Source organism: Etheostoma cragini, chromosome 5, assembly GCF_013103735.1.
Source record: "Etheostoma cragini isolate CJK2018 chromosome 5, CSU_Ecrag_1.0, whole genome shotgun sequence".
Classification (NCBI taxonomy): domain Eukaryota; kingdom Metazoa; phylum Chordata; class Actinopteri; order Perciformes; family Percidae; genus Etheostoma; species Etheostoma cragini.
The window spans coordinates 28,960,495-28,980,178 of record NC_048411.1 but is presented as its reverse complement, the minus strand read 5'-3'; the positions used below and the strand labels follow the sequence as shown (position 1 = coordinate 28,980,178).

The window sequence follows — 19,684 nt, the reverse complement described above, 5'->3', positions numbered from 1 at the left end:
GGGGGGGGGGGGAATCAATCGAAGATCACTGTAAGAGAAGGTGACTTTCACAAGCATGTTTAAGGCTTAAGCATGGAATGACTACAAAATGACAAAAAGACAAAACATTTAATTACAACTTGTGACAAATTCAGTGTATGTCAGTATCTAACAATCGAATCGTGCGGTAGCCAGAAATTCCCTCCCCTAATGGTTACTGTAAATCACACACTGACACTACAATGCACATATGTAAGCAATAGTGTGTTAATTCAATTTTAGGGTTGACTTTGCCGGAGCCTCAATCGCATATTTCTCTCATTTGAGAGTGTTGTGTTGGATGAAAACACATTTGCAGTGTCTGTCTTTTGCAGAGTATTACAACGAGGAAGGGAAAACCTTTGAACTGCGTCTTGTTAGAAGAATAAAGCAGCAGCTGAGCGCCGATCCCACCACTCGTCCGGAGTATCCATCTTCTCTTGGTCTCACAGAATTCACCAGGCGAGCCACAGAGGTCACTGTGGGGAAGGGCTCTCGGGCAATAGTGGAGAACCGGGTAACCTCAGCTGTGCATGCACACTTTAACTGACTGTAGCTCAGGGATATATTTACACCTCAGTGTGCACAGCAACCAACATGTACAGATGACACAGTAGCCTGTATCTAATCTAACTCCTGTAAATTACACCTATGCATGAGCCTGTTGCACACTAATCAACCAATCAATAAGCACCGTGCAGAGGCATTTGTAATGGGTTTATGTCCAGCTTTATCCGCAGAATAAATCAATGCAAGAATAGTACACCTAATGCAATTCAATGACTATGTAGGCCACATATGTGCAAATATGTTCATATTTATACAAGGATAGTACATATACAGAATAAAGAAGAAATAAAATCTAAATACATAAAAAAAAAGTTGTTTAAGCACTGGTAATGGTTCACTGTGAAGAATGCTAGTCGGCCCTATAGAACTCTAGGTGTTTCTTGATTTCCGTTGCAGGCGTTCGGTGTCCAAACTCCTGGTTTTACCGCTGCTGTGCGTCTTGGGGCTGAACTCTTGAAGCACTCCTATGGTGTGGGGGGGGCTCGATGTGGGACGGTTTATCTCTCTTCCCCCTGTCATGGTAAGCTCCCATCACTTCCTCTTAACAGCATTTAAAGACACAACCACACAAGAATAAAAAAGATTCCCGCACACCCATGTCACCTCTGATTATTCTGGATCAGTGGAAGTACATTTACAGGATAATTGCTTGACACACATGGATGTTCCTCACCTTCCGCTCGTGTGTTGCTGTTCTCAAACTCCCTTCACTTCAGGAAACAACAACAAACACAGAGGCAGCGAGCTACTCAGGGAAAAGGGCAAGTTATGAAACAAAATTTGGATCATGCGACAAGGCAGGCCTGCATGTTTGCTCCTCAGGTTATTTTGCAGAGGCAGCATTAAATACATATTATTTAAACGATTGTGATTGGTTTAAAGAAATGCCAATAAACCAGAGTATGTTTTGGTAAAATAATTCCCTGCATAACACCAAAGACAAAGCAAGAAGTGCCATAGGCTCTATTAATTTTTCACATTAGAATATTGTCATCAGTGTGAAGATTGCAACTGTATGCGCTACTCGTGTATCCTTTACATCAAAAAACAAGACTAGAGAATGACTCACTGGACCGCAAATAACAACTCAAATACTGAAGCTGTATCCATAGAAACATACGTTACTATACATACACATATGTGGACATAGGTGTTGAAGTGGGTAAAACAACTTTCAAACACAGATAAGATTAGCGTTTGTAAAGGTTGGATAATTCTATTACTTTTTATATGAAATGAATCACACACTGTAATTACACACTGGAGGTTAAAGCAGCATTGAACTTGAGGAGTTTGTACTGCTTTGGAATCCACTCTTTTTGTTTTGTTTTGATCCTCCCTGCAGACTCATTGGCTGGCATCTTCCAGGCAGCGGGCATCCCAGATATCCGCGAGTATTATTACTGGGATGACAAGAAGCGGGGCGTTTGTTTGGAGAAGCTTCTGGAGGATTTGGAGGAGGCTCCGGAGCAAAGTGTTGTTGTTCTGTCAGCGTCTGCCCACTATCCCACCGGAGCAGACCTCTCTCAAAATCAATGGGCCATGATTACAAAGCTCGTAATGGTAACTGTTGTGTACATTTATGCTCTTTAACAGAGGCTACAATTATCAGTCAAGCAGCTCCTCACTCCTACTTAAAATCAGCATTTGCAGTCTCGTCAATCTCTTTCAACAGAGGCGTAGGCTTTTCCCTTTCCTCTTGCTGCCTGCCCAGGCTCTCTGCTGTGGGGACTTAGAGCGGGATGCCTGGCCTGTTCAGTACTGTGCCTCGCAGGGGATGGAGCTCCTCTGTGCTCAGTCCTTCTCCCACTGCTTTGGATTATATGGTGAGAAAGTGATGTTAAGAATTGATTAGAAAGTACATTTCCAGGATGACATCTGGCAAATAGTGTCAGGCTTTACCCATCACCTTCCGCTCTCTGTTCGTCGCCGTTCTCAAAATCCCTTAGCTTCACGAAACAAAGTTCAAGCTAGTAAGCTACATGCTGAAAATGGCAAGCCGGCTTGGTTCTTTCGGTGAATGATTGTAAAGATTTACAAAGAACATATTTACAGCATTGCCTGTCTAATTGGGACGTTTTGGGAACAATTGGGTGGCTTGCTATGGATGAAGTACACACGGTGAAAAGATAAGAGATTAATGAGGTTTACCCATGTATCCAGCTAATTTAATTAGCTCACGTTACTGTATTGTGTGAACAGTTAATTTCTTTAAAACTAGTTCCTTCCCGAGACTATTTAGCAGAGCCACCGTCGCCGCGTCGGGAGATGATTGAGATTGGTTTAAAGAAATGCAAACAACCCAGAAGGTTTTTCCTTCTCTCCTAGAACGTATCTGTGGTGTAGGCAGACCTTACGCCACAGTGCTATGGAGATAGCAATGTGAGACTAAAAATAGATTTATTTGTGTGTCACAAACTAATCTGTGACTTTAAATCAGTACAACCCAGACTTGTTTTGCTGTCTCTCTTGTTTTCAGCAGAAAACAGACAGCAGAACAAGTCTGGGCTGTGCTGATTTAAAGTCACATGAGCATGCTTTTTCTGGCATCCAAAATATATATACAATATATATATATATATATATATATATATATATATATATATATATATATATATATATATATATATTACACATATCCTTACCATTGAAAAGAGCAACTATGTATTCATGTTTGTCTTACACATTGTAACCCAGACAATGCATGCTCAGTGTATAGTCACAGTCACGCTTTCTGTTGCCTTTCAATTATGATAAGGACTCTCACTGTGAGGCAGATCAGCTTGTTCCTTGTTTCTGTATGACCTGGGTGATGTTCACTCACTCGGAACTGAGTGCTCTATAGGTTTTCTGATTCAATCTGCCTTTTCAATCGCAGAAACATAAGAGAAAGGGAAATATAACATAACAGCACCACTGATGGAAAATGGTGTTTCTTCACATCAGACTCATCATTCTCCTTTCCTTTGTAAGGTGAGGCTGTTGGACACCTCCTGTTCGTCCTAAAGCAGAACTCGCTCCTGTTATCTGTGCAGCGTCAAGCTGACAAAATAGTCCGGCCGCTGTGGGCCCAGCCGTCTGTAGGAGGAGCACAGGTCGTCGCCACGGTGCTCAGTAACCCAGCCCATCTGGCTGAATGGTGAGTGGCGCTTCACTTGAATGAATAATCTAGTCATTTAAAGAATGTTGTTGGGCAACTACATTGCTACCGTGTCAGTAGATTTACAGAGCAATAGCTTTTTGGGCCATTGCAACCAACTGGCACGCAATGCTATAAAAAGTTGAACTGGTGAAAACTTAAAAACAATGTTGTGAAAACAATGTATTTCTGTGGACGTACGATGGAGTCAGGTTAGGAAAATATGCATATGTCTGTCCTTCACCTTCCCCCTCTCTATCTCTTGAATCTAAAGAATTGATCTGGTCAAGTTTGGCATTTAACATATGGAAAGAAGCCTACCTGCTACACACCAGGATGAGGCCTCCTGTCTCCTGCCCCTTGGGGTCTTAGACTAGGCTAAGACAACACAATGTTGATTAAACTGTATTGATGTTAGAATTTCCCATTCACATGATAGAACCTTTTGATCTGTGACCAAAAACGACCCCCAAAGGGGCAGAGTTTAGAGCCATGTCCTTCCTCATTGGACAGCGAAGATGCGCTAGGCATGTTGCCATGCCTACCACGGACCAATGAGAATGGATTTGAATGCACCAGGTGAAAAGGAACCGCCACCAGGTGCAGGGTATAAATGGGTGTGATTCAGGAATATTCAAGACTGTAGGGCTCCAATCAACCAAAGAAAATCTTGGTTGACTAAAGTCCTAAAATTTCGACTAAAAATCGACTTGGGGGGGAAACGTTAGATTAATTAACTGTACTGTCCTGCACCTTGCGTGAGCACCATGAGCTGCCTGTCAACTGTACCCGTAAAACGTTGATCGGCAGCTCATGGTGCTCCTGCAAGGTGTCAGGTGGCGTCTCCACAGAGGCTGGCTTTGCTTGAGTTACTTCTTCAGGTAGTTTTGTTGCTTGTAACACGAAAATACACATTTTTGGCTTTATCGGCTTGTCACCTTCTCCGCTCCTCTACATTTTTTACCGCTAGTAACTACAGAGGAGCTTGCTACTGTTATACTATATTCACGAGACCATGGCGTGTTTATGTCCGTTACTCAGCAGCAGGTGAAAATAGGGGCAAGGTTGCGGGACCATAGTTAAAATGAATTGAACTTTTAAGACGATGAACAAGAAGAGAATTGCCTGTATGTGGGAAAAAAGTTATATTTTAACATCCAATTTTAAATTTTTGTATTTTTAGCATAATTATATAATTTTTTCATCCTTTCGGGGGGTGCGGGGGGCTGCCCCCCCAAAACAATGGGAGGGGAAACACTGATAATGTTTTTAATGTAGACTACACAACATAACGAAAGGCTTAATGGGTCACCGCTAACGTAGCCATGAGGTAAAGTTAAGCTTAAGGATTGACTGGGCCACGTTTTAACATCAAAACATGATGTAAAAATATATGAAATGCCAACAACATTTAATTAACCCTTGTGCCCTCCTCAAATGTACAAACATTGGATACCTTTGTGGCAAAAAGGTAGGATTTATCCCTTTAAATGCCAGATGAATTCTTTAAAGTCATTATTATTCATGAAAAATCCAACAGAACATTAATTATTTTCCATAAAAATAAATCATAGTGGAATGGGGCTTTGGCGGTGATTAGAGTCTTGGATATGTCAAAGATTATCAACAAAACTGATTTGATTGCAGTAGTATTTATTATGTAGTGCCAGATACTCCCGCTGGACACATTCGTGGACAAAAATGCCTCATTGACTTCCAATAAAACAACATGTTTTTATCTCACCTTTACAGTTTTAAACCATGCATTCTGTGATGTCAGCATTTCACTTTTAATAAGTGGTGATATTTGACAATTTTACTGTATTCCACCAGATTCAACCATTTTCCCTTTGTAGGCCGATATGATGAAATTACTGCCAGATATATCATGGAGCCGTACTGTAAGAGTAAAAAACACTGGATTTAAACATTTTGACCAAAGAGAAAGTTTGTGACAAAATGTCATACCATAATCAGCAACACAGCAAAAATTACCACAAAATAAAAGAACAAAAAATGCCCGAAGAGGGCATGAGTGTTAAAAAGCGTAGCATTGTACAACCATAAAAAAGTACGAAGGAGAACAACTTTCTTCAGACTTCTTACAGAGTGGAATGTTAAAGCTTAAAGTAAATAATAAAAATAGCTTAAAGAAAAGCCATTGACTGAAAACTGTCCTGGTACTATACTTAAGATAGTATTTTTTTCTCCAAATGCTGTCCACTTTTTCTGTTTCCAAGGAAGGAAGAATTAAAGAGCATTGTGGAGAGATGTAAGCTGATCAGAGAGGTTTTAAGAGATAGGCTGAGGCTTCTGGGAACTCCAGGTTGCTGGGACCACCTAACTCAACAAGGTGGACTCTACTGTTTCACAGGCTTGAATGGTGAGTAGCGAGACTGTCCTTCCCCGAAAAACGCCCACATAGGTCATTCGTTCAAGCAGGAATTGCGACTTGTGACAGCGCTCTCTAATGGCTATAGAATTTACGAAGTTAGCAAAGCAGGAAGTAAGGTGACTAAGTATAACCCCTATTTAACCTCGGGTCCATCTGCGCTGTGTTCCGGAGATGCCATGGCCACTTTGAGCATTCACGATCATTTATATCAAAGCTAGATATTCTAACAGCTGCACCACGGCGAGTCCCAGAAGCGTGCGTCAATCAGCTCTCCACTCCGCTGCACCAAAGATACGCACCAGGTCGATTTCCACGCGAGGGCCGTTCGGTCAGCGGGCAGGAAGTTAAACAACGAGAGTATCCAGTCAATTTATGAACCCCCCCCCCACCTCTGATATTTACCCAAACCACAATCTTTTTTTTTCTTCTAAACTTAACTGATTAGTGTGGGTGCCCAAACATAACCAAGTAGTTTTTTGTGCCTAAACATAACCAAATGTTAACACTTACAGTAACCCTGGCGTTCTTTGGTTTAAAAATGAGGTTGTATTTCCTGCCACTGCTGTGAAATGCTCCCGTGGGTCATGTTAAAGGTGCTTAAAGCGATGTCACGCGTGTTTTGGGCTAGAACATGTGTTGTCACATACAGACTGCACCGTTTCTTCCATGTTGGACTTTTGTCCCTATAACATATTATAATATAATATGCTTATAGTTTATACATAGTAATGTTATATGTTTGGCTTGGTTATGTCTGTACATGTACAGGCCTCAACCTTAATCACTGATCATTATAATGGTTGTGGTGCCATCAAAAGGAATTTTCAGGAAATATTTATTATTAAACTATTGCAGTATTATTATTGAACAATGGAAATGATTGTTAATGATACTGATCTTCATGGATTTTCTTTCTTTACTTTCTTTTTAAAACAACAAAGGGCATGATGTTTTGAATACTGATGTCCTTTCAAAGTATTTCTTGTGTTTTTTAGGTGAGCAGGTAGAATTTCTGTCCAAGAGGAGACACGTGTACCTGCTTCCCATTGGCTGTCTAAACGTGAGTGCAATCAACGGTCGAAACTTGGACTATATAGCTGAGTCCCTCCATCTGGCGGTGACCACTTCAGTCTGACCATGAGGCTTTTGATCAAGCTCTGAAATCTGTCTCACAGGGGCTTGACTGAAACTCGCATTTGGATGAACCCTTTCATGTGTCCCATTCAAACGCTCAGTTTAGAGATGACTGTAATTACTGTTGCAAGTCTGGCTATTGCAAAATAAATACCGGTATTCAGAATAAATAGGATTTCTCATTGAATTTCAGCTGACGTTTCATGACAGAGGTGCAATCATTACTACGGTGACTATTAGTAAAAGAGACTGGGCTGGGATGGCCCTTCTGGTGACAAAGGTTTAGGATGTGATCAGGTGTCCCGTACGGAGACCGCAAAAGGGACATGGGATTTTGTTTTGTCTCTTGAGCACGAGATACCATCCAGAATCCCGGAGCTGGTTAGCTTAGCTTGTTAGCTTAGCTTGTTAGCTTGGTATTTCCTTGACTTAAAGTTCCATCTGTGAAAACATCTGAAGTGTGTAGTTGGGTTTTTACAAGCAATAAATGTATTTCCCATAAACAAACTATTCCTTTTCATTTGTCTGTTGATTCCAATCATAAAATCTGTCTAAACCCTTTTTTATATGTAATTACTCATTTTCCCTCTCTCTTTTCTCAACATATGACGTGACTTACAGCACCTTTATTTAAAATACTATTTTAATTCCAAAGGTCAAGGGAACTTTATCAGGATGCATAGTAACTGATCCATTAAAAATAACTGGCCTTTGATAGTAAAAATGTGCCTGCCTCTATGGGAATTTAACATAGGGGGGGGAATACTTATGCCCCCTGTATTTTATGGAAGAACATTTATTTATTTACAATACATTACTCATTCAGATAGAAACCTGGTGTCCTTAAAGGTTGGGTTTTCCTACATTTTTTGAAGGCATTAAGATCAAAGCCACACACACAGACACACACACACAAACACACACAGTTAGCGACATGATGTCCAGACATCACTCACCAGCACCGTCTAATAAAAGGTAAATCAAGAGTTCATCAGTGCCAGAGTGTAACAGATGTGCCTCAGAAGGCACCACCGGGGGTGGCAGTAGGGAGTAGAGTTGGGAACCGGAGGGTTGCTGGTTCAAGTCCCCATACAAACCTAAGTATGGTGGTGGACATATCTCCATTCAGTGCATGTATAGGTAATTCAGGCCAGAGTGAAAATGAATGGGATTAATAAAGTATACATTAAGAAGATATTTTGCCTACTGCATTCACAGCAAAAGGATGCTCTCCAGCTTCATGAATTCTTCAGTTGTTGTTAACATCAGACAGAAAATGAAATCTCAAATATATTAAAAACACATGCTGCGTACACGCCAGGTATCAGCCACCATTATAATTAAACTAGGTTTGCTGAATAAAACAGCCTTGACAGGAACATTGTCCTAGTCGCCTGGGCTTCTTCTGTAAACCAGTTTCCAGCGTGATGCATGTCCGTTCCTAAATCTTTAACATATAAGATCAATGTGACTCATGCATATATAGTGCCTCATATTCCTTCTTATGAATTGACTGCACATTTAACACCATCATTTCCAACTGATTTTTTTTTAAAACTTAAATTATTTATTTAAAATATTAATATTCTTGCTGCAGGTTTAGGAGGTTGGGTGCTTCACACAGAGTAACCGTTGTGAAAAGAGTTATTTGGTTAGTTGGGTTTTTTACTGCCAAATCATGTTTTTTGTGACATTTTCTTTTAACTAAGTAATATTTTCAAACGATGTGAATGTATCAATCCTCTTCTCTATCATGCATGTCTTTTATGGCTGCATCGGTTTTTCAAATGGCTTTTATCTAACTAAGGTAATACTGAGATAGGCGGTAATTGTCACTGGATGCTGTTAAGTTCTTTGGAACAGGTTGCAACAAGGTGTTAATAAAGGCACTCTCGTCATTACAGCAACCCCCAGATGGCCGAGGATAAACAACAACCATCATAGTCTGAGCCATTAGTTTGGAGGCCTTTGATTTGCATGTCAGCGGGCTTAGATGTGGACGGTGTTGCAGATACTGTACTCCTTCAGGTTTCAACATTGGGATCAGTGGGATACATTTGTGTTTGTGTTTTATTTTACCAGGAATATTCCCACTGAGATTCAGAATCTCTTTTACTAGGGAGTCTGGGCCAAGACTGCAGAACAAACAACAGACTTAAAAAGAAAACAGCAAATTACTTCAAACAAGGACTAATCAGTATTCAGTAACCGAACTTTGTGGTGGTCAAATAGCCTTTAAACATTTCTTTTATATAAATCTTCTGTGCTTATAAAACAATCTAGTTGTATGTGACTCTGTAGCTCACTGCGACATCAGGGTGCAAACACTTTAAAAGCACGTTTACCAAACAGTATGGGTTCAAGGAATGACATACACAATTAGTCCATGTGTCCGAAGGTTGACATTATCGATAGTTTTAGGCGTCAGGAAAGAACATAAACAAGGAGTTTGTGTAATGTGGCCTTATAAAGAAAATGTACCAGTGTTGTTCCATTCTACAGGGTTGGAGAAAGGAAGACAAAACAACTTTCTCATACAAACTACAATTTTGTGTGTGTGTGTGTGTACATGCATTGTAAAACTCTGTGTGCAGTTATCCCAGCATGAATTAAAAGGGGATATTGTCTATATTCAGGCTGTTCTAACAAACCGTTCCAGTTCCCTCCAGTTAATATCATTATTGCCCAGAAATTGGATTCAGATTCGTAAGAAAACAAGACTGGGACACTCTTGAATTTAATTTGAGTTATGAAGTTAAGCGCAAATTCCTTCAGGAAGACTTGTAAATAAACTTCAGTCACTATCCCTCCCTAAAACTATTCATCTGTTAAGAGGTGTTCGCTTTTCAGTAATCCAACCAGACCACAAAATCTGTGATCCAATCTCAGCACGACAACCAGCTTTACTACGTCTTCTCTTCTTGTTATCAGCTGGCTTTTCAGGCTAACGTGCAACCACCCTCCTCCTCCTCCTCCTCCTCCTCCTCCTCCTCCTCCTCCTCCTCCTCCTCCTCCTCCTCCTCCTCCTCCTCCTCCTCCTCCTCCTCCTCCTCCTCCTTCTCTACCTGGCTTGTCTAGGTCTGGCTTATCTACCTCTTTATAATATTTTTAACGATGGAGTCTAATCCCCAAAGACTGTGTACACCTCGTATTATGTACATGTAAAATAAATCTTTGCATATCTGCAACAACGTCTCTCCTGATTGAAATGCATTTTAGCAGAAATGAAGTGGTAAGACACCATTGGCCACAATTTGGCAATGACATTTTTTGATTACAATATCTAAGAGGTTGTTGTTTTGACTAAATATCTGCCAAACTGATGCCATTTCCATCTACCCCAGCTGCCGATTAGCAGCATTAGTTGGCTAACACTCTGAACTAAGATGGTGAATTAACATACTTGCTAAACAGGTCTGGAGATTGTTTTGTTTTTTCACACCTCTCCTCAGCAGACATTTAAGCGATGTTGATGTTAACCTCTGAACGAGTAATCAGACGCCTGATAGCGTTCTAAATGATTACAAAAACAACGCGAGCAGATCCCTAGATTGTCACGGCAACATGGCAGTGAATGAGATGCACATGGGCACCGCTGAGTGGACGCAGAGCAGGCTCTCATTCCCACAGGAGGAAATGGTTTTTGGTTTTCATGCTGCTGGCCCAGTCCTCTAGCGCACTCACTGACGGAACAAAGCTATTTAAGAAAAAAAGAAAGAAAGCTATTTACTGTTAAATTATTCCCCGAAAACACAATCAATCATTTCAAGTGGATTAACAAAAACGCAGCAAGTACCTCCGCCGTATCATCTGGTGTAATCATACAATAAAGCATAACGAAGGCGTCTTTGGGAGACACGAGTCTGTCTCGCCAATGGGGTGATGCACAAAGGCCTCTGTGAAAACCTATGCACAACAAATTTGTATGATATCCTATGAAATTTGAGCAGTCATCGCCAGTTACGTGACTGTGAGCCGGGTACAGGACACAGCGAGATGCCGGTCCTTTCAGAGGCGGTTGCTAGTTAAGTTTATCACAATCGTCTTGGGCGGGGCATTGCCGCTGTAAAATAGCCTCAGGAAGGAACTTGTTTTGGTGGAACGTGTATGTTCAACAGTAGTTTTAGTCGTGCAACAGAAAACTCCGATTGGACAGATAGTCTAGCTAGCTGTCTGGATTTACCCTGCAGAGATCTGAGGACCAGGTAACCATAGTCCTCAGAAATCCACGGAGTTCAAGAAGCCAACACAAAGAGAGAGGAAAGTACCGGACATCAGACCACGAAGAGTGAAATCCAGCGGAATTTCCAACAGCAACGGAGCAGTCTAGATATAGACTATGAATAGATAGAGTTCAAAGGATGTGGAGCATAATGTCAGACTTAGAAGATCAGTCACATGATAGATGCCCATATGGGCTTATCCCCCATCAGGAGTTTCCAGTACACAGGCTGTGAAGGTCGACTTATTCAACTCCAATGTGCTGTAAAGCTGTCTTCAGCTTGAAGAAACACATCATGGTGACTCGGCACATTTTCACAGTTTCAGCAGCGATCCAGAAGGAAACTCTGCAGGTGTCTCATCAGAGCTCCGGGGGCGTAGATTTGCATCAGATCTTCCTCCTCTTCGTTGGTCAAGGTTTGACTTCTTCTTTTCCTCATACTCTGTTTTTTGCCTTGGAAACAAGCTTTTTTTCCTTCTAAATGCCAGTAAAAACTGCCTCGGGAGACGAATCACAACACACCGTGGTAGATTCCGACTGCTGTTGCAGCTTTTCAGCCAATTGGCTATCCTTGAACAGGAGAGTCGGGTAGTTGGTCGCCCTTTGCAATTGTGCTGATTCAAAAGTGGTTCAAATGTGAAGGTTGATTTTAAAAGTGTTTGAATCAGCATCATCATTCTCAGCCATTCTCCACGAAACCATTAAGCCAATCCCACGTAGTTTTGAAGTAGTGCTGTCAATTAACGCAAACCCATTTTGAAAGGTGTCAATTTGTTTTTAAAGAAAGATTAACGTTCTTTTTGGCCTAGCGAACTTTGTTGTTTTTTCCACATGCTGTGGCAACAACTCGTAAAGTTAGAAAACTACAACACCACACCGGATCTAGCTAGACCGGAAACAAAAAACAGGCACGCCACACACACTTGTTTGGGCTCACGAGCCGGCCAAAGAGTGGTAACGTTACGTTTTGAGTGGATGGCGAGCGCGAGACGCTGAAATGAAATAAATAAAATTCTGAATGGAAAGTTTTGTTTAAAGGGATTTAAAGGTTAAGTGTGAACTGTAACTCATTCTATGTATAGTTGAGTAATGTTTATTCTATTTTTGATAAATTGTGTTGTACTTGAATCGATATAAAGTGTGCACCGAGTCTCTTGCACTAGGACACCATTGCACCTTTCTGCATTTATTCCACACTGCTCCTTTAAAGATGCTACAATGCTACTTTACTGTTAGGGCACACTAATGAGACCTTTTTATTTTTTGTAGTATGTGTACGGGGATGTCATGTGTCTGTGTGCCTATGTGTATGTATGTCGTGTATAAGCACATATTCTGTTACTGTGTGTTTTGACTTCTTCAAATAACCTTTAACAGATCCTGCTGACAGGGGCCCGGGCTGGGATTGGCTGCATGCCGGAGGACGAGTTGGGAGAGTTAACTTCTATTGATTCCAACAAAACACTTGTAACTTTGAATGAACGCGGCGAAGCCACGGACACACCGAGTACGACTGCCACTGTGAGCATCACGTCAGAGTCTCCTATAGCAGGCCTGGACGCGTGGCTCCTCACCCGGCTATCGATTCAGAATCTATCCACGGACGTCGGCATATGGCCACGGTTGTTGGGTCTCTGCCTAGACTTGTTTAGGGAGGAACTGAGAATCTGTTTGCACAAATGAAACACCATGTCTACAGAGCTCCAGATCTGACTGTCCTCCTTTACAAAAGGCCACTCAGCATTCAGACATCACGTCACCTTCTCCTTATCAGCGTGCCCCTCGGCCCCATTTACAAATATTTGAGCGGCGAAGGATGACAGTTCAAACATGAGAGCCACTGCGGCAGTGAGCTCACAGCAACAAAAAGCCAGTAAAATTCCTTATGTTTGTTCTCACCATAGAACAGGGGTCTTCAATGGTTTTTAAGCCAAGGACCCCTTACCAGAGAGAGACAGAACAGGGACCCCCTGCTACATATATTGCATAAAAAGAAGTTGCATATTAAACTGGGCCTACAATAACGTATACACCGTTTTCAGAATTCTAAGCTTTTAATATCTTTGTTGGCATGAGTTTATAAGTTTGGTCGACTAAAGTGGCGTGTTTGCTAAGGGTGTGACGAGATCTCGCGAGATTAAAACGTGACGAGATTTCTCTAGAGTTTAATTTTCTAGAGTTTATACAAAACATTTTGCAGTGTTTGCACGTCCTTTACTGCATATAATTCATTAAAATAGTAAAAAAAAAAGTTAAATAACATTCATCATTAATAGTTGATTTCAAAATGCACCTAAATTGTTTTGCATTTAGTGATTTTTCAGTTGAATAAAAAACTATTTTCCATTCATATATTTCATCGAGGATTTCTTTAAATTTTTACAAAAAATCTCGTCTCGTGTCGTTCTCGTGAACCCAATCTCGTGATGTGTCTCGTCTCGTGGATTAAGCGTCTCGTCACACCCCTAGTGTTTGCCAATAAAAGGATATTATAAATGATGATTAAATGTTAAAAATAAGTTGCATATTAAACTACATATGTTGTATACAAAGTAGAATATTAAACTGGGCCTACAATAATGTGTGGGCAGCCTAAAGCCTTTTTCTTATTCTTTTTTAGTGCATAGAATACTTTATGTAAAGATTTATTTGCAGATTAACTGAGTCAAATAATACAATTTTAAATGTTATAATCAATCCGGCACTTAGTGATACCAGATATTTGTCAAAACTATGGAATCACTGGAACACGCACCTGTACCTGTTTTAATTATTGGGCATTGCAATTGTAGATTTGTATGTATGTGTGTTTCTTTTGTGATATTTTTGGGGATCAGTTTGTCTATATGTATTTATGTTTGTGTTTGGTCTGAACCCCTTTTGTAATGTGTTGAGTGTACTTATTTTTTTTTTATCTGGACCTTGAGTCTGTAAATAAATAAAGAAAATACTAAGCTATTAAAATATGATTTAATAATTGATGTTTTAATGTTAAAGTTACAGGTGTTAGCCAGTTAGCCTGTCCTCAATGTGTTATTTCTTTAGTATTATTTACAAATAGGTTGATTTATATTTGCTGGTAATTTGTTAAAGGGTAACTATCATTTTTATTTTAAACCTGGACCCTATTTTCCTATGGTTTTGAGTGTAAGTGATTGATGGGGACAACAGTATTAAAAACTGGTCCAGTATTAAGCGTGAGGTCTGTAATCGGCAGCCACAGACTGGGCTGCGATGTAACCCTGCGGGCTATCAGCGTCAGTTTGGTCCACTAAAAGTTGTGCTTTGCCATTAAAAGGATGATTAATATAAGTGTGACATTATGGAAAGGATCCATGCAAAGATAGACTTTTAAAAAAACATTGTTTAACAAGAAAAAGCTCTGAGGTCGCTAGGGCTAAACTCACCAGACTCCATTTATAAAAGTAATACTTTTAGAGTGTATATAACCAACATATTTTCTCATGTGAAATCGTTGAACTGTGTTAAGTTCAACCAAACCTAAAGTTGTGATTGTTGGAAGAGTGAAAAGACAACCCAAAAGGGCTTTTAATAGTTTTATTTTGCTATGTCCACTTTGAATGAAGTGTATTCCACGATGTTAAAATTACTGTTTATTTACAAGGAGCCTGGAGGGTTTAACGAACGCAATTTTGGGGATGTGTGTATCTCCTAAGAAATTCTTCCCATAATGTTGTCAAACACTAAGGATATCAATCTGAGCCTGTCAGTGGCAAAAAGAGCATTTTTGTAAAGGTAAATACAAGCTGGACAATCGGCCCTTTTACTCACATTGCAGCGTGTTTCTCCGCTGCCGACTGCAGCGACCTCTCTCAATACAAGACCAGTGTCAAAGATTGTTGTTCCCATCAGTCACTTAGACACAAAAACATAGGAAAATAGGTTGTACAGGTTGGAAAAAAATAAAAGGTTGTTACCCTTTAAAACATTTTTGAAAACACCTTTAAATAATTAACAATTTGGTGAAATAAATGGGACCATAGTTTACGAAACGAACATCATGCCGTAGCCTATTGAAGTTTTAAAAGTAGTGATAGAGATCATATACCTGTTTTGAAAATGTTTCCTGAGGTAATAAATCAAGTGAGAAGTAGGCTAATTTTCCTGTAGACTTCTATAGAAACAGACTTGTTTTTTAGCCAGTGGAGTCGCCCCCTGCTGGAAATGAGATTAAAACGCAGGTTTAAGGCACTTCCTGATTATTAGCCTCACTTTTCAGGTGCAGAAGTTGCCGCTTGGTTCAAACTTTGCCATAAACAAGGGTGTACCGGATGTCCCAAGTTTCCGTGGACAGTCCCCGGTTTTGGTGACCTGACCTGACGGTTTTTACTGTGACTGACCCGAAATCGGAATGAAAGAAAGAAAACATCAACCTAACGTAGCTGATACACACGCAGGCTTAAGATAACTCAGAGCAAGCGCTGCTCAGAGCTCAGAGATGTTTTAGAAAGCCATATTTTACATTGCTAAAATGACTGATTATTTACATGGAGTCTTGTCGGTTCAGCAAAGGCAATATCGGACTTTTATGTTTAAAAAAAGGATCTCAATCTTTACCAGAAAGGTCGACCTCCTTAGAGATCCTTTGGCTAATGGTGTCAGACATTTAGAATATTGATCTGAGTCTGTCAGTAGCAAACAAGCACTATTATGAACGTAAATACAAGCTGGACAATTATCCCATTAACTTCCACTGTAGCTTGTTTCTCTGCTGCCGTCTGCAGAGATCTCGTTAATACTGCATCAATGTCAAAGGAAATCTTTCCTCAATGTTTTTTTGGGATCTGACACTAATGAGCTGTTGCAGAAACAAGCCTGAAGCAATAAAGCAGAAGCTGTCAGATAAATGCAGTTCAGTCAACATTGACATTCCTCTCTGAGGTGTAGTGGAGTACAAGTATGAAGTAGCAGCCGGGGATGACCCAGGACTAGGTGGAGGGATTACATCTCCTACCTGGTTTAGGGACGCCTCATGATCCCCCAGTCGGAGCTGGTTGTTTGGGGTCCCCTGCTAGAGCTGCTGCCCCTCCGACCCAATAAGAGGACAAAGATGGATGGAGCACATACAGAGCGTTAAGACAGAAAGAATATATTGTATATTAAAGTTTTAAATCCCATCAAGTTTGCCTGTTCATCAATTCCTGCTAAAAAATGTATAATTCATTCCTGCTCATGCACAGTTTAAATAAAAAAAAATGATTTAATTTATTTAATAATAAAATTGATGTCATGGTTAAAGATATTATTAAAGGTTAGAGGAATGTAAAAAAGAACGTTAGGGGAACGTTCTCTAAAGGTTGCAATGTTGGGGGAACATTAGGGGAACGTTCTCTAAAGGTCGCAACATTAGGGGAACATTAGGGGAACGTTCTCTAAAGGTCGCAACATTAGGGGAACATTAGGGGAACGTTCTCTAAAGGTCGCAACATTAGGGGAACGTTAGGGGAACGTTCTGAGAACGTTCTGAGTTGACCTTTTGCATCCAAAACCTAACCAAACCTTTAGAAAACGTTCCTGCAACCAAAAACGGACGTTCCCAGAACGTTCTGGGAACCAAAACTTAAGCTGGATAGCCTGCATGTTTTTTTTTGTTTTTTTTAATCTGTCATCTGATTTGTTCTGTGGTCTCTCCACATCGTTGGAAAGCACTTTGAGCTGCACTCTGTGTGAAAGGTGCTTCATATCGGTTAAATCAACTTTAACACTATTCCACTCTCCCAGTCCTCCGAGCTGTCAGTCAGGTAGAAAGCGAGCCATCCCTGGCAGCCGGACTGCACCATGTTGATCGCCTGGCAACACGCTCCTGTTGCTTATAAAAAAGAAAAGAAAAAAAAAGAAGAAAAATTATTGTCACATTAAAAACAGCGCAAATCAACACTGACACATCGCCTACCAAACGTTCAGAGTGCGGGTGCAAGGCTTGTGCTGCTCAGAAACCCATGTGGGTTCATTTGTGTGAGAAGCGCGCATCTGTGTGTGTGAAAGAGACACTCACTCACACACACACACACACACACACACACACACACACACACACACACACACACACACACACGCTCAGTCCGCGCTGGATCTCTCCTGCACTGAGACTCCGGACCTGAACACTGAGAACCACCACGCGGGTAGGTGAGCTACTTTCTTGTTCTCCCTTTCCAGATGCGAATTTGTTGTCTCGGCCCAATTTAGCTAAAATAAAAAATAAAAAATAAAAATAAAAAACTAGCAAAAAACCATGATGCAAAAACGTGCGTCACTTTTGTAGCAGCGTCTTTAAAATGCATTCCTTACAGCTTGCGTGTGCATTTGCTCTGAGTTTTAGAGGATGGTGTGTTCGATACAGACTTGAAATCTCCAGTTTCCTTTCATTGCATCGCAGTTTTTTGAGGCTGCGTTGCTTTTTGAGGGACTAAAATCCAGATACACTGGCTGTAATTTTTTTTTTTTTTTAATGCATGACACCAATCTGACGTCTCTGGATCCCGGTTTCAGTGTGTAGCCTGTACCCGTCCTGGCTCCCAGGACCGTTAAAACCAATTCAATTGACAAAGAGCTACTTGGCAGATCGGATGAGTTGGAAGCCAACAATCAAATCGTTAATTCAATTTTCAGAGTCATATTCATTTAAAGAGACAGAAAACAGTGTGTGGATCAAATGTCAGACATGTTCTCAGTTGGAATAGTTATGGCATTGGCACCTGGCATTATTAATATGAATTATGTATTCCAAATTCTAAATCTGCTGCCGAGCATCCATGTACAACAGGTTATGTCTGAGTGATTTCAGAGTCAATCATCATGACGCGTGGATTACATATGTCAACTCAGAAAGAGCAGACAGTGTGTATGTGGAAACAATAGTTTAAAGATGACAGCCACAAAATATCTGTACACTCCATCCTTAGGCTCAGGAGTCAGCTTTTACACAGAAGTAACCAAAACTAAAGTCTGTAGGTCTTAGAGACTGACACAATCATTTGTCATGGTTTTAAATTCTTACATAATGGTAACTTCAAGGATTTTGATTAACTACAATCTGGAGTAATGATGAGATTTTGGACATCTGGGTTGAATCTGAAGCTCAAATCTTGCCTCTTTGTCCTTCCTGCCTTGACAGATACATCTGATTTTTTTTCTTCCATCTGAGCCCACATTTTTAACCAAACAACCTTGCACAGTAATCAACATCCTTTGTTCATTTTTAGAAGCCTCTTCTCAATCCGAAGGCTAAAATTCAAAACGTAACAAGTCTTTTGCAAAATGGCTCAAAGCGGAGTTGGTGAAGTGTCCTGACTATATAAACAGTCGAATTATCCTGCCCCTTCCCTCATGCAGGCATCTCTATACAATCCGTCCTTTTACATTTCCTCGCATCCACAGGGAAACAACACCCCCGGTGCTGGGCAGATGGAGGAGCAGGTCTAGTCATGCAGCGTTAACATTCAGGGTTTGAAATTCTGAAAATGTGATGAAACAACTCAAAGGCACCTGTCTCACAGTAAAGACTCACTCCAGCATTCAGCCTTTTGAAACACCACTCATTCAAGACTTCAAACACAATGATCCAAAGAGCTCTGTAATTAGCTCTAAAATATGTTTCCAGGAGAAAGGAAGTCACCTACAGTGGTACAGGGATTTAAAGCTCTAAAAAAGGGCTGACTTGAATGTGTTATAAAGACGAGCGTTATCATTGGACGTGCAGAGGAACCTGTAAAGCTTATCTGCAGCCACACAAGATAATAAAAAGGGAAATTTGCTATTAAAGTTAAATTGCCTAATTGACCATGTCTAAACATGTCCGTGGAGAGTTGATGGGCATGTCCTTCTACATCTCTTGGCAGTAGTGAATGCTGTTCAATACACAAAGAACTGCAAAGATGAACCCATTAATCAATTAGTTGAGGACCGTTAACCGTTAACCGGTATTTATGGAATGGACCACCGGAGGAAAATAGGGGAGGGTCATATCTTTTTATTTTTCATTTGGGGGAGAGGGGGGGGGGGGTATCCAACTTTAGTTTAGGGGGGAGGGTTGCCCAACTTATGTATTCATGAAAACAGCAACATTTCAAAGTGGCCTGTTTGGTGCATATTTTTTTCCACCATGTAGACGGGTCCCTGCCTGTTCAGTCGGCCAGACAATTCGATCTGTAGCTTTGTAACGGCCGTGCGATTTCCCAAACTGAAT

General features: G+C 40.7%; 1 protein-coding gene and 1 long non-coding RNA gene across 3 annotated transcripts in view; one reads left to right on the top strand and one right to left on the bottom strand.

Annotated features, from left to right (window-relative positions):
• got1l1 (glutamic-oxaloacetic transaminase 1 like 1) overlaps positions 1–7,723 on the top strand; it is an 11,030-nt gene extending 3,307 nt beyond the window's left edge. The window contains exons 2-8 of the mRNA XM_034870898.1: positions 354–535; positions 985–1,108; positions 1,934–2,151; positions 2,264–2,414; positions 3,562–3,727; positions 5,968–6,110; positions 7,118–7,723. Coding sequence (XP_034726789.1) covers positions 354–535; positions 985–1,108; positions 1,934–2,151; positions 2,264–2,414; positions 3,562–3,727; positions 5,968–6,110; positions 7,118–7,257 — 1,124 coding nt within the window. The 3' untranslated portion in view covers positions 7,258–7,723. The remainder of the gene's footprint in view (positions 1–353; positions 536–984; positions 1,109–1,933; positions 2,152–2,263; positions 2,415–3,561; positions 3,728–5,967; positions 6,111–7,117) is intronic.
• Positions 1,671–19,684, bottom strand: part of LOC117944277 — a 42,490-nt gene continuing 24,476 nt past the window's right edge. For both annotated transcript variants that reach the window (XR_004656526.1, XR_004656527.1), the window contains exons 3-4: positions 18,658–18,665; positions 1,671–1,682 (exon numbers count right to left, since the gene is read on the bottom strand). This is a non-coding gene — a long non-coding RNA (uncharacterized LOC117944277). The remainder of the gene's footprint in view (positions 1,683–18,657; positions 18,666–19,684) is intronic.